This window comes from Saimiri boliviensis, chromosome 14, assembly GCF_048565385.1.
Source record: "Saimiri boliviensis isolate mSaiBol1 chromosome 14, mSaiBol1.pri, whole genome shotgun sequence".
In the NCBI taxonomy this organism is placed as follows: Eukaryota; Metazoa; Chordata; class Mammalia; order Primates; family Cebidae; genus Saimiri; species Saimiri boliviensis.
In genome coordinates, this window is record NC_133462.1 from 46139635 (window position 1) to 46154662 (window position 15028).

A 15028-nucleotide genomic window follows, 5' to 3' on the forward strand; every position below is an offset into this window, starting at 1 on the left:
GTCAACATGGTGAAACCCCGTCTCTACTAAAAATACAAAAAATTAGCTGGGCTTGGTGGCGCGTGCCTGTAATCCCAGCTACTCAGGAGGCTGAGGCAGGAGAATTGCTGAACCCAGGAGGCGGAGGTTGCGGTGAGCCGAGATGGCGCCATTGCACTCCAGCCTGGGTAACAAGAGCGAAACTCCGGCTGAAAATTAAAAAAAATAGAGACGGGGTTTGACCACATTGGTCAGACTGGTCTGGGACTCCTGACCTCAGGTGACCCCCCGCCTCGGCCTCCCCAAGCGCTGGGACGACGGCCCGGCCCGGGCTGCAGGTTCTGGAAGCTCTCCGCCTCGCCAGCTCCCCAACTCGTTCCTCGAGGGGCTCCTTTGCTCATCCCGGATGCAAAAGTGCAGAAAGTTCCATAACCACGCCGCCCGGGCTCCAGTTCCGGCTGTGTCCCTGACGCTCTGGGTGGTCCGTCGCCCTGGGCCTCAGTTTCCCCGTCTGCCACGCGGGGTGTTAACAGCGGGCAGCCGTGGGATCGGCGAGGTCACATGGAACCAGGTGACCCCCGCACAGGTGTGGCGTCAGGAACTCGCGTTTTTGTGGAATCCGTCGTTCTCCGTCACGGTCAAGGCCGAGCCCAGCGTCCGGCGGGAGGACACGCTCGGCTGCGCGCCCGCGCCAGAGCCCCTACTACGCGCCCGGCCCGCTCTCCGCCCCTCCAGGCCCCGCCCCCTCCAGGCTCCGCCCCAACCCCGCCCTCCCGGCGCCGTAGCCAATGAGCGCGCGGACCCGCATCCGGGGATCCCGGAGCGGCCGCCGCCTCCCGCGCACACACGGCCATGGCGGAGGTGAGTGAGCGGGCCGGGGGAGCCGGCCCCCCGCCCCCGCGCGCCCGCGTTCCCCGCCGCCCTGGTCGGGCCTCTCCGTGGGCCCCGGCGGTGGACAGCACCGCTCTGGAGCTCCGTGGCCGGCCGGGGCGCCTGGCCCGTCCGGGGCCTGAGGGGCGCGGGGCTCCGTCGGCGGCCGCCCCCGGCCCGGCCCGGCCCCCCCTCCCGGCTGCCACATCGCGGGCTGCGGTGCGCATGCGCGGCGGCGCGGGGCGGGCGGGGGGCAGGGGTGGGGGAGGGGAGGGCAGGGCGCGGGGCGGGGTCGGGGGCGGGGGTCCCGTGGGCGCGCGGCCCCACTCCGCTCCGGTTCCCGGCCCGGCCCCGCGGCGGCGCGCAGGCCTCCGTTTCTTGCGCGTCTGCCAACTTTGCCGAGTGCCGGGGCCGCCGGGCGCCCCGCGCTCCCCGTCGGGATCCCGGCGGACCCCCCGCGCTTCCGCCGCCGCGAGTCCCCCCGGTGGGGCCAGCTCAGACCCCGGGCGGGATTTGAACTCCCGACGCGGACCCGCCTGGCGCAGACTGGGCGCAGGGGGTGGGTGGGTCTTCCGGGGCCTAGGGAGCTTCGGGGCTGATCTCGGCAGAGTTGGACCCGCCTCGCCCCGGAGCGAAGTTACTTCTGGAGCCGCCTCCCTCGTCCAGGACACGAGCCCCGGACTCTGCGCCCGAGATCTCCGGGGCCGGCGTGTTCTGGAGTCCGGGATGTTTGCGATTTGCGGATCTGTGGGGTTCTGCACTGTGATGTCGGATCAAACCCACCCAGGACCGTCTAGGATAAGAGCTTCGGGTCCGGTCTGACCAGAATGATGACACTTTCGCCTTCGGAGCGTTTTTTTGATTCTGGAGCGGTGGATGAGCCTGTGTGGGCTTGCCTTCACCTGACAGGGTCGCGGTGAACACGGAGTGAGATAATGTGGGCGAAGGTACGGCGGCTGCCAGGTCCTCAGTCAGTGGGGCTCAATCCATGACTTCTCTGTGCCCGGAAGTGAGACGGGCAGGCAGATTTAGGAACTGGTCCTTATCTCTGGGCCGCAGGGCTCAGAGGACGAGGTGCCAACCCAGCCAGGCACAGCCGCCTTCGTGGGAAGCCGGGATGGGAAATGCGGCCTGGCCGTGGGGCCGCGTTGCGTGTTTATGTCTTGGCAGCACACGAGTGGGCGTTGTGGAAAGCAGGACTGGCCGTTCTCTGCCTCTAGTGACCTCCTCAAGGGGCAGCCACAGGCCCTGTGATTGTGCCAGAGACAGTGGAGGTGTGTCGCAGCCAGGCCAGGCCTCACCAGCCAGTTCCTTCACAGAGAGCGAGTTCTCCCTGAGATATTTACGAAGGCTGAGTCCCCGCTTGGGTGGTGGCTGGCCTCCAGGGTCAGAGGCAGAAACTCCACATCTCCTTGTGGCCCTTCAGGGACGTGGTGGCCAAATGAGTGTGTGCTCCTGGCATCTCTCCTGGGAGTGAGGTGGCGTTTGGGCAGCACATGGCCTCACAGGTAGCTGTGTGTCTGGGACTGCGCAAGTCAGACTCCCAAGCCAGCCTCCCCCAGAGCTGCGTGTGGCGGTCAGGTCTGCCCAGCCTTGGGCCGAGCTCCTCAAGTGCACACAGCGGTTCGTTGTCTGGGTGCTCCTGGGAACACTGTTTTACAGTTTGGGGTGGTGCCCTGTTGAGGGAATTTGATCTTATTTATTTTTTGAGATGGAGTCTTGCTTTGTCACCCAGGCTGGAGTACAGTGGCTTGATCTCCTCTCACTGCAACCTCCGCCTCCTGGCTTCAAGCAATTCTCTGCCTCAGCCTCCTAAGTAGCCAGGATTACAGGTGCCCACCACCACACCTGGCTAATTTTTGTATATTTAGTAGAGACGGGCTTTCACCATGTTGGCCAGGCTGGTCTTGAACTCCGGAGCCCGTGAGCCACCTGCCTCGGTTTCCCAAAGTGCTGCCATTACCAGCGTGAGCTACCACGCCAGCTTCATTTGATTTTCTCAGGCAGTTTCGCTCTGTCCTCAGCCCTGAGGATCCGGGAGTGAATGGAGCAGACAGAGCCTGTCCTACAGGGATGCAGTGTCTGGTCAGAGACGTGGATGGGTTGGGACCAGCAGGATGAGGGTGCTGAGTGTGGGGAGCCATGTGGCCCCTTGGACCACCAGGCTTGTTCTGCGTGGGCCTGGGCGGGTTGCCGGACGGCTCAGAACTTTCTGTTCCTCATCTCTGAAATGGGAAGCCCATGGAGGTCTGATGAGGTCCTGCCATGGTGGCTTGTGCATGGAAGTTGAGCCTTGTGGAGTTGACAGCACTCCACTGTTTTTAACCCGTAAGAATGGCAGTTTGTAACTCAATAGCATGTGACAGTATTAGCTGCTTTATTCTGGTATCTTTATCTGGGAATAATCGTAAGCACCACAGTGGCAGGCGGGAACGCCGCATGCTGTTCTCAGAGACGCTAGATTAATCTTGTAGAAACCTAAGAGTCTCTTGCTCCTGCCTAAAGTCCTCTGTGATTTTCCGTGGTCACCAGGACAAAGTGCTCCTCTTGTTGAGACCCCCAGCCCTGTGGGGTGGTCTCCGCCGAGCCGCCCCCACTCTAGGGCCCTGGGCTCCTTCGTTTGCTGGAGCACTCTGCCCCTCGGGAGGGGGGTGCCAGCGAGTGGTCCCACTTCTCCTCAGGCCTCTTGTCCTTCCCTGACCCCCACTTGTGAAGCCTCTGCGCCCTGTTTTCTCCTCTCGGTCCCATAGGCGTCCACTTGTTTATGTGTCCAAAACTGGGAGCTCCGTGTGGGTGGAGGCAGGTGGAACTTGTTTCTCGGGTTAGCCGAGTGGGCGCTCTGGGAGCGTTGGTCAGATGGAGGAGTGGGTGCAGGGCGGTCCAGCAAGGGCCTGGCTCTGTAGTTGGTGTGGGTGCGGAGAAGGTCAAGGATGGCTCTTGGAAGGAGGTTGTCCCAGTCGCCCTGGAGGAGAGTTTGTGGGATGGGAGGTGTGGGTGCAGCCATCTTGACGAAACTTGCCGCCGTGTGCTTTTGGGTTAAGTGTTGAAGGGTGGCACACCCTTCTGTTTTCTGGCACACTCTGCAGCTTTAGGGGCTGCTGAGGAATCGGAAGCTGCCCTCGCGGAAGGGCTGTCTTGTGCTCTGCACCCAGGCCTCTGGCGCAGTCTTTATGCCAAGGAGCGGGCGGCTGCCTCTGTTCCCGGAGGACCCTGGTGGCCGCCCTGGTCTGTGGCCTGCTGTCCTCGGGACCTTGTTTCTAGGGTGTTGCTTGTGCTCCCTTCTCTTTTTTGTTGCCTGGAATACCCTTGGCCTGCTCCCCATCTTTTTCTGCGTCCACTTTGACAAAACAGAGGCCTTTGGCTTTCCTGGGAGTGAACTCAGAGGGAAGCCTCCAGAGTGTTCCTGGTGAGGGAAGTGCAGCCCCTGGGAATCTGCTGGTAGAGTAGACGTGGTCCTGGACACCGGGCAGGGCAGCGGGAGGGAAGAAGGTCCGTGAAGTCTGTATTCCATGGTAAGTTCAAGGAACTCGGAGTCACGCGGAAGTGAACTTGGGACTCCCAGGCTGCTCATGGCCTCCCTGTTGGTAGCTCTTTCTGCTGCCCCCAGCTGCTTCCCTCTTTGCCCTGCTCTGCCTCCGCTCCCCTGTTAAATGACACGTTGATCCTCCTCAGACCTCACAGACCACCTCTCCTGGGGCTAGATGTGATTTCACTCTGTGTGGACCTCCAGCCTGCGGGGCCGGTGTCGGCTCACCGTCCAGACTGGGGCCTCATCTGATGTCGTTGCCTGTCCTCCCCTTGCTAGGCTCCTGCTTGCAGGAGTGGAAAGCTGACCCCTGACTGAGGCGGGAACCATTGCCCAGAGAGCCCCCCTTGACCCCTACCCAGAAGGTCGCAGGGAGGGCCGAGGGTGACTTCGGAGGTTGCTTAGAGTGCTCTCCCTGTGGCGTCACGCCGCGTGTGGCTGTGCAGAGTGGTCATGGGTTGGTAGCCCCCTGCCGCCTCCTGGAAAGGTGTGAGGCCGTCTCTGCCAGACCCGACCGACCCTAGGGCAGGAGGTGTGAGGTGTTCCTGCAGCCGCCAGGCACTCTGCCCGCCTGTCTGCTCCCATCCCCATGCCCCTTCCCGCCGGGGCCCGCTGTGGCTCTTCCTTCCCTGCGTCTTCTAGTTGCCCTTTGCCACTGCAGAGCTAGACTTTCTGAAGCTGGATGGGGCATGTCACTGTCCGGGTTTGAACTGCGTGGGTCACTTACACGTGGATTTCCTTCCACCTGTGCCACCCCGAGACATCAAGGCCAACCCCTCCCCCCCACCTCAGCCTCCTCAGCCTGAAGATGACCAGGATGAAGACCTTTAGGATGATCCATTTCCACTCACTGAGTAGTAAATGTATTTTCTCTTCCTTACAGTTGCCTTCACCTTTACTGTAGTTGCCTTTCTTGTAAGAAAACAGTACATCATGCAACATAGGAAATACATGTGTGTCAACTGTGTGTGTTACCGGTAAAGCTTCGGATCAGCAGGAGGCTGTCAGTGGGGTTTTGGGGAGGCGGAAGTTGACGCATGGGTTTTTACCTGTGTCTCGGGCTGGCACCCACAGCCCGTGCGTTGTTCCAGGGTCAGCTGTGCCACCCTTGTGCCCCCAGGAGTGGCGGGCTGGAAGGGTCTGCGGGCCGACGGCCTGAGCCTGGTGGTGCCCTTGCCATGTGAGCTAGGGTGGCTCACTGTCTCCATGAGCGTCTTGCCTGGTTTTTCTTAGGGAGGGAATGAGCATGCCACCTCTGAGGTTTTACTTGAGGACCTGTGAAGAAATCCGTGTTGAAAATCTTACTAAACAGGTGTTTAAACTTCATTAAATATTTTAATCGACGCTTTTTGGCAGCAGCTTTACTGAGGTATAATTCATTTGCCATGCAGTTCAGTGGTTATTCATGCATCCACTGAGTTGTGTGGCCACCATCAGTCAATTCTAGAACATTTTCATCACCCCTAAAGGAACCCCACACCCCTTAGTGGTCACTCCCCAACCCCACATCTACCCACCAACCCCTTTCGACCAGGAATCTACTTTCTGTCTCTACGATTTGCCTACCCTGGACATTAGAAATAAAACGAGTCATATGATACATGGCCTTTCGTGTCTGGCTGCTTTCGGGAGCGCGGCGCCTTCAAGGTCCATCCACGTTGTAATGTCAGCGCTTCCTTCTTTTGTCCAATCGTGAGTCCCTTGTTTGGTGTTTGTCAGCTGATGGAAATTAGGATCCTAACCTGGGTCGTGTCGTTAAATACCATTTACCTTTTGGAGGAATTGCTGGACCGCTTTCCAGAGTGGCTGCAGCATTTTAACGCTCCCACCAGTGGGGCAGGAGAATTCCGACGTGTCCACGTTCCTGTCAGCACTTGTGGTTGTCTGTCTGTCTGAGCATCGCTGCTCTCTGAGGAGGAAGTGGGGTCCCTGATGCTGCACTGAGCATCTCTTCCTGTGCCATTGCCCATTTGTGCGTCCTCTTGGGAGAAATGTCTGTTCACATCCTTTGCCCATGTCTTGGTTGGATTGTCTTTTCCTTATCAAGTTGTAAAAGTTCTTTATATGTTCTCATAACAAGTTCCTTACCACGTAGATGATTTTTCAGATGTGTTCTCTGATGTTCTGAGTTGTCCTTTTACTTTCTTGATAGTGGCCTTAAGTACAGAAGTTTTTAATTTTGGTGAAGTTGTTTGTCCATTTGTTTTTTTGTTTTTTTGTCAGTTTTCGTTTTGGTGTCTTGTGTAGGAAACCGTTCAAATCCATGGTCACAATTTCTTTTCCCCCACATCTGCAGATTCAATCAAAAGCTTACAGATATTTATTCCTGTGTTTTCTCCTGAAAGTTGTATGGTTTTAGCTCCTCTACCTAAGATCCATTTTGAGGTAATTTTCACATATGGTGTGAGATAGGGGTTCCGCTTCATTCTGTTGCATGTGGATATTCAGCTGGCCCGGCACCGTTTGTTAAAGACTGTTCATTCCCCTGTAGAACTGCTTTGACACCTGTTGACTGTGAATTCATTTCTGGGTTCTCAGTTGTATTTCATTGATCTTTGTGCTATCCCGACGGCAGCGCCGCACTGTTTTGATTGCCGTGGCTTTGCGGTGAGTTTTGAAATCAGGAGGTATTCTGTTTCAAGGTTGTTTGGGCTGTTTTGGGTATCTTGAGCTTCCATATGCTTTTTGGAATCGGCTCGTGGGTTTCTGCAACCAAGCCAGCTAGGGCTCTGATGGGGTTTGCACTGAGCCTGTGAATCCATCGGGTGTGACGCCATCTTGATGTTGCCTTCTCAGCCATGCACATGGGATGTCTTTTCATTCACCGAGATCTTTCCTTCAGCTTGGTCCACTCAGAGGACTGTAAATCTTTCATACTTCTCTCGATGCTATTGTAAACGAAATTGTTCTTTTAATTTTCTTTTTGTATCGTTTGTTGCTTTTACGTAGAAATAAAATCGATTTTTATGTATTGATTTTGTATCCTGCAACCTTGCTGAATTCACTTCAGTTTGAATAGTCACCAGCACCAGCACAGAGATAGTTTTACTTCTTCCTTACCAGTCTGTCTTTTTTTTTTTTTTTTTTTTAAGTCAGATTCTTGCTCTTTCGCCAGGCTGGAGTACAGTGGCGCGATCTTGGCTCACTCCAACCTTTGCCTCCTGGATTCAAGCTTTTCTCCTGCCTCAGCCTCCCGAGTAGCTGGGACTACAGGCGCATGCCACCGTGCCCTGCTGATTTTTGTATTTTTAGTAGAGATGGGATTTCACCATGTTGGTCAGGATGGTCTTGATCTCTTGACCTCATGATCTGCCCGCCTTGGTCTCCCAGGGTGCTAGGATTGCAGGCATGAGCCACTGTGTCTGGCCTATTTTTTTTCTGAAATGGAGTCTTGCTCTGTTGCCCAGGCTGGAGTGCAGTGGCACAGACTTGGCTTATTACAACCTCTGTCTCCCTGGTTCAAGCAGTTCTCCTGCCTCAGCCTCCTGAATACCTGGGATTACCAGGCACATGCCACAATGCCCAGCTAATTTTTTGGTATTTTTAATAGAGACAGGGTTTCACCATATGGGTCAGGCTGGTCTTGAACTCCTGACCTCAGATGATCCACCTGCCTCGGCCTCCCAAAGTGTTGGGATTACAGGCCTGAGCTGCCGTGCCCGGCTTCCTTATCAATCTCAGTTCTTTTTCTTTTTTTTTTTTTTTTTTTTTTTTTGAGACAAAGTTTCACTCTTGTTACCCAGGCTGGAGTGCAATGGCGTGATCTCGGCTCACCGCAACCTCTGCCTCCTGGGTTCTGGCAGTTCTCCTGCCTCAACCTCCTGAGTAGCTGGGATTACAGGCACGCGCCACCATGCCCAGCTAATTTTTTTTTGTATTTTAGTAGAGACGGGGTTTCACCATGTTGACCAGGATGGTCTCGATCTCTTGACCTCGTGATCCACCCACCTCGGCCTCCCAAAGTGCTGGGATTACAGGCTTGAGCCACCGCACCCGGCCCGGTTCTTTTTATTTCATGTTCTTGCACTGACTGCATCCTGCAGCTCTCTGCGGCACGTGAGAGGCGAGAGTAAACGTTGTTGTGTGCGTGGTGGCTTAGAGAGTGCATCCAGCCTTTCACCGTTGAGGGCAGTGCTGAGTATGGTTTTCCGTAGATGCTCTTTGTCAGGTTGAGACGTTCCCTTCTGCTCTGAGTTGATTGGATGTTTTTCATTATGAAAGGGATTTTGTTGAATTGGACGTGTTGAGATGATCCTATGTTTTGGTTTTTTTATTTTATTGATGTGGTTTATTATAGTAACTGAGTTTTGGTGTTGAATCAACCTTGCATCCCTGCAATAAATCTTACTTGTTTGTGGCGTACGATCGTCTTTATACGTTGCTGGATTCAGTTTGACAGTATTTTGTTGAGGGTTTTTGTGTTTACGTCCATGAGCGATGTTGCGGGTTCCTGCGGCGGTTCACGCAACACTTTGGGAGGCCGAGGTGGGCCGATCACTTGAGGTCAACAGTTCGAGACCAGCCTGGGACAACTTGGTAAAACCCTGTGTCTACTGAAAATACAGAAATTACCCAGGCATGGTGGTGCACACCTGTAGTCCCAGCTACTCGGGAGGCTGAGGCAGGAGAATCACTTGAACCTGGGAGGCAGAGGTTGCAGTGAGCCGAGATTGTGCCACTGCACTCCAGCCCAGGTGACAGAGCAAGGCTCTGTCTCAAAAAGAAAGAGAGAGAGATTGAACATTGTAATAATGGTAACTTATGGTTTTGTTGGCCTTTTTATAAAAAAAAAAAAATTGAGGTAATTTATAAAACATAAAATACACCTACTTTAAAGTTTATAATTCATTGACTTTTAGTGTATCCACGGTCACGCAGCTTTTGACTCTAATTGAAAACATTCTGTCATCCCCCTTAGCAGTCACTCTCCCACCATCCCTTTCCCTGGCTCCTGGCCCCCACGAGCCCCTTTCTGTCTGTGGATTGATTTCTGAACGTTCTGTGTCAGTGGACCCTCCGCCGTGGCCGTTGGTGTCTGGCTTCCCTCCCCAGTGCATGCTGTTCTTGAGCTTCGTCCGGTTGCAGCATGGGTCAGGACAGAGGCCTGTTTGTGGGCGGTTTTCAGTGTCACACAATGCATGTCCTGCCTGGGGCGAGGCAGCCTTCACCCTGCAAGCGATCCTGGGTGGGAGGTGGGAGGCGGCACCAGTGGTGGCCCACACATGTGCTGCGCCCAGTGCCCTTCAGCCCTCATAGGCGGAGACAAAGCCCTTTGCTGCTCGCCGAACGGGCTCTGACCAGTGCTTGCTCTTGGCTGCCACCCTGTGATGTCCAGCAGCAGGACTTGGACTGGCCAAGCTAACCCTGCTTCTCTTCCTCCGCAGGCCTCCTCGCTGGGGAGGCAGAGCCCTCGTGTGGTCTCCTGCCTTGCACACAGCCTGTGCCCCGGGGAGCCTGGCTTGCAGACAACCGCAGGTACCTTCCTCCCTCCTCCCCGCACCTGGGTCTGCCAAGGCCTTTGTGGCTGTGAGAGACAGAATGCCCGCCGGGCCTGGCTGAGCCGTGACCAGCACACTGGCTTCCAGAGTCCAGGGTGTTCCAGCTCCCACCCGCCCAGATGGAGCTGTGGGGAGCATGATCAGGACTCCCGTCTTCCTGTTGTCTAGCAGAGGCAGGGAGCCCAAGCCACCTGAAACCGTCCTCAGAACCCGGACCCCCAGCAGAGGACCCCGGCACAGGCCTGCACCCAGCTGAGGGCCACCTCATCTTGCCGGGGTGCTGGGGTGGGGGCTTGCTGAGGGATGCAGGCTGGAGACAGTGGAGCAGGGGAGGCAGGCAGACCCTGGTTCCCTGCACCTCCCTGCGCCAATGCTGCTTGTCCGAGGGGCTTCGAGGTCCCAGGCCGCCTGCTGGCCACCTGTGCTGGGCCCACAGGGCAGAGTGTGGGTGGGCAAGTGTCTCGGTGACTCCTCCTTCTTCCCCTTACTGCGCTCCTGTGGGCCAGGTGTAGGGCTGCATGTCTTCACTTAAAACTCGTCCACATCCCAGTCTCCAAAGAAGGCATTGCTGTCCCTGTTTTCCCTACGTGGCTCCTCCAGGGATGCCGTGGTCACTGAGGGTCCAGTGGTCACTGAGGGTCCAGGTGCACCCAGGCAGCTCCGGGTCATTCCCTCACTCTAGTGAGGCGCCTGCCACCAGGGGTCTTCCACATCCCACAGCTGCCTGTTCTGTGCGTGGTGCGCCCCTGTGTGTCCAGCCACGAAGGCTCTGTGGCTGCCCTCCTAGAGGCTTCCTGCCCTGGACCCCCGGCCCTTGGGCCCCCCAGGCTTGGGCTATACTGCTCCCTGTCTGGATTGATTGAACCCTGGCTATTTCCTTTTGTTTGTTTTAAAGTTTGACTAATTGGAGACTAAACGTGGAGAGAAATGATGACACACCCCAGTTCTTTCAGGGAAACCCTGGGTCTGATGACAGCCGCGGTCTGTTGGGCCGTGTGTGTCGCACGGCGGCTTCAGGTGGCCTTGCAGGCGGAGCGTGAGGGGCTGGCGTTGTCCAGGTCCCACCGCACTGCCCCTGCGGGGTCCTTGATGCTGTGCTGACCCACGCAGGTGAGGGTTCAACATCACCCGTTTCAGGAGCCGTGGAGCCCGGCGTGCACTCAGCTCCGATGAGTCCTGCTGCTCTGCCCACCCTAACGAGATGGGTGTCTGTCTCCTTCTAGTCCGCGCTCTCCAAATCCTCACAGACTTCCCTGTTCAGGAAGACACCACCCCCTTAAAAAAAAAAAACCCTTGGAATTAGCGTGTGCAGCTCACAAGCTCTTGTGGGGTGCTTGAGTTGTGGGGTGTCCCAGCGGGGACCCACATGGGAGGCTGGCCCTGCGTTGCAGAGGGCCTCACCCATAGGGTTTCACCTGCCCCAGGCATCCCCAGTCTCTGCAGGGTGCTTGGGACAGGCGGGCAATGCGCTCACCTGCTCTGCCGTCTTCTCCCCAGCGGTGTCCATGGGCTCTGGAGACCATCAGTTCAACCTCGCGGAGATCCTGTCACAGAACTACAGTGTTGAGGGGGAGTGCGAGGAGCCTTCGAGGTGCTCAGACAAGCCCAAGGAGGAGCTAGAGAAGGACTTCATCTCCCAGGTACTTGGCTGAGGTGATCCCGTCCCCTTGTTGGGTGGAGCCGTCTGGGGTCAGCCTCACAGTTTCTGTGCCTTCGGATTCATGTTGGCAAGTGCTAAACTGTGCATCTCTCTGCAAAGTGCCAGGCACCATCCTAGGGGCTGAATTCAGTGGTGACCGGGTCTTTCATGGGGCTCTCTGAGCAGCACGGTGGCCGGGTATTAAGCCAGCTGCTCTCAAACCCTCTGGTCTCAGAACCCAATTTGTATTCTTTTTTTTTGAGACGGAGTTTCGCTTTTGTTACCCAGGCTGGAGTGCAATGGCGCGATCTCGGCTCACCGCAACCTCCGCCTCCTGGGTTCAGGCAATTCTCCTGCCTCAGCCTCCTGAGTAGCTGGGATTACAGGCACGCGCCACCATGCCCAGCTAATTTTTTTTTGTATTTTAGTAGAGACGGGGTTTCACCATGTTGACCAGGATGGTCTTGATCTCTTGACCTCGTGATCCACCCACCTCGGCCTCCCAAAGTGCTGGGATTACAGGCTTGAGCGAACGCACCCGGCCCAATTTGTACTCTTAAAAATTATTGAGCGTTCCGAGGCAGTGTAGACTGGGGAAAAAAATTATTGAGAGTTTTGGCCGGGCGCGGTGGCTCACACCTGTGATCCCAGCACTTTGGGAGGCTGAGGTGGGCAGATCACCTAAGGTCAGGAATTCGAGACCAGCCTGGCGAACATGATAAAACCCCACTGCTACTAAAAATGCAAAAATTAGCTGGGCGTGTGGCACACGCCGATAGTTCCAGCTATTCAGTGGGCTGAGGCAGGAGAATCACTTGAACCTGGCAGGCGGAGGTTGCAGTGAGCTGAGATGGCACCATTGCACTGCAGCCTGGGTTGACAGAGTGAGACCCTGTCTCAGAAAAAAAAATTACGAGAGTTTTAAGGAGTTTTGTTAATGTGTTTTATCTATTGCTTTTGACTACATTAAAAGCTAAAATTGACATGTAGGAATATTTATCTGCTAACTCATTTTAAAATGACATGAATAGGCTGGGTGTGGTGGCTCATGTCTGTAATTCCAGTACTTTGGGAGGCCAAGGCGGGAGGATCATGAGGTCAGGAGTTCCAAGACCAGTGTGACCAACACGGCGAAACTCCTTCTCTACTAAAAATGCCAAAAAAAATTGGCGAAGCATGGTGGCGCGTGCCTGAAATCCCAGCTCCTTGGGAGGCTGAGGCAGGAGAATTGTTTGAACCTGGGAGGCGGAGGTTGCAGTGAGCCGAGATTGTGCCATTGCACTCCAGCCCGGGTAACAGAGGGAGACTCCATCTCAGAAAATAAAAATCAGGCCGGGCGCGGTGGCTCAAGCCTATAATCCCAGCACTTTGGGAGGCCGAGGCGGGCGGATCACAAGGTCAAGAGATCGAGACCATCCTGGCCAACATGATGAAACCCTGTCTCTACTAAAAATACAAAAATTAGCCGGGTGTGGTGGTGCGTGCCTGTAGTCCCAGCTACTTGGGAGGCTGAGGCAGGAGAATTGCTTGAACCTGGGAGGTGGAGGTTGCGGTGAGCCGAGATCGTGCCACTGCACTCCAGCTTGGCACCTGGCGACAGAGTGAGACTTTGTCTCAAAAAAAAAATTACAGCTGGGCATGGTGGCGCGTGCCTGTAATCCCAGCTACTCAGGAGGCTGAGGCAGGAGAATTGCCTGAACCCAGGAGGCGGAGGTTGCAGTGAGCCGAGATCACGCCATTGCACTCCAGCCTGGGTAACAAGAGCGAAACTCCGTCTCAAAAAAAAAGAAAGAAAAGAAAAAAAATTAAATTAAGAAAAAATAAAATAGCTTGAACAAGTCAGTTACATGTTAATATAAATATTTTTTTGAAAATGAAAGAAAACCTCTGTGTTCCGAAAGAAACAACAATTAGTGAGAAGAATGAATTTTTAGTTTTCCAAATCTCTTTGAATGTAGAAGCATATATGAAAGTCCAGCTTCTGTCTTGTGTGTGTGTGTGACAGAGTCTTGCTCTGTCGCCCAGGCTGGAGTGCAATGGCGTGACCTTGGATCACTGCAACCTCCGCCTCCTGGATTCAAGCGGTTCTCCTGCCTTAGCCTCCTAAGTAGCTGGGATTACAAGTGTATGCCACCACACCTGGCTGATATTTTTTTGTATTTTTAGTAGAGACAGGGTTTCACCATGTGGCCAGGATGGTCTTGATCTCCTGACCTCATGATCCACCCGCCTCAGCCTCCCAGAGTGCTGGGATTACAGTCGTGAGCCACTGCGCCCGGCCTCACCTTTTGATTTTATTTTCGTTTGTAGAAGTCTTGCTATTTTGCTAGGTCTGGTCTCAAACTCTTGACCTTGAGCAATTTTTCTGCCTGGGCCTCCCGAAGTGCTGGGAGTATAGGTGTGAGGCACCCTGCATGACTCAAGTTCTTTCTTTCTTTTTTGTTTTGAGACAGAGTGGGGCCCTTTTGCCCAGGCTGGAGTGCAGTGGTGCATTATCGGCTCACTGCAACCTCCACCTCCCGGGTTCAAGTGATTGTCCTGCCTCAGCCTCCCGAGTAGCTGGGACTACAGGCGCCCACCACCGTGCCTGCTAATTTTTGTGTTTTTAGTAGAGATGGAGTTTCACCATGTTGGCCAGGCTGGTCTTAAACTCCTGACCTCAAAGTGATCCTCCCACCTCGGCCTCTTATGCTTGAATTACAGGGTGAGCCACACTCTACCTGCTTCTGTCTTTTAAGGGAGATGTTAGTCTGTTGTGATAAGGTCTTATGGTTGAAGTACAAATACAGCCTCATACAGATCTGTTGTTGGAAAAGGAAGGAGTATTTAACAGTTTTTCAGATAATGGTGGGTGTTCTTTGATGCCACAGCAAAACTCAGCAAGTGGTACTTTTGTGGAGTGGAGTCTGAGACCGTTATCAGTGAACCTCACGGTTGCAGAGACAGAGCGGGACCCCGCAGAGCAGCTTTCGGTGCTGGCTCTCTTCCTGGCTCCCGCGTCCTCACGTGGTGGACAGAGAACCCGAGGGAGCCCTCTGGTGTTTTTCGTAAAAGGTTACTAATCCTGCTGGATCAGGGCCCCACCCTCATGGCCTCACTGGACCGTAGTCACTTCTGGAAACGCCTGTCTCCAGATACAGTCGCGTTGGGGGTTAGGGTTGACTGCGACAGTTAATGTCACCGCCGGCCTCATCACAGGTTTTGTAAATGTTGGAAATTTGGAAAGTTCATGTTGAGTTCTACGGTTGCAGCAGTTATGGTCGGCTGTTTCCTCTGCAGTAGCAGCCCTCCTTGCCTGCCTGCGAGGCTCCTGTCTGAGCGGCTGTAGTCGGCCAGCACTCTTGAGGTGAAGGGACAGGAAGGGCCCCCTCACCTCACCACGCATTCCACGCGTGCTTCCCTGAAGGAGCCATCTCGGGAAGGGCCCCCTCGCCTCACACCCATTCCACACGTGCTTCCCTGAAGAAGCTGCCTCGGGAAGGGCCCCCTCGCCTCACCACCCATTCCACACGTGCT

General features: G+C 55.3%; 1 protein-coding gene across 5 annotated transcripts in view; it reads left to right on the forward strand.

The window, feature by feature from the left end:
* The first annotated feature begins 780 nt into the window (after positions 1–780).
* Positions 781–15028, forward strand: part of MIER2 (MIER family member 2) — a 39663-nt gene continuing 25415 nt past the window's right edge. The window contains exons 1-3 of one of the 5 annotated variants that reach the window (XM_074384906.1): positions 781–840; positions 9760–9850; positions 11371–11513. In XM_074384906.1, coding sequence (XP_074241007.1) covers positions 832–840; positions 9760–9850; positions 11371–11513 — 243 coding nt within the window. In that variant the 5' untranslated portion in view covers positions 781–831. Of the gene's footprint in view, positions 841–1328; positions 1797–6878; positions 6983–9759; positions 9851–11370; positions 11514–15028 lie in introns of those variants that run through there. The other 4 variants (XM_074384907.1, XM_074384905.1, XM_074384909.1 and 1 more) reach the window with 4 other exon arrangements.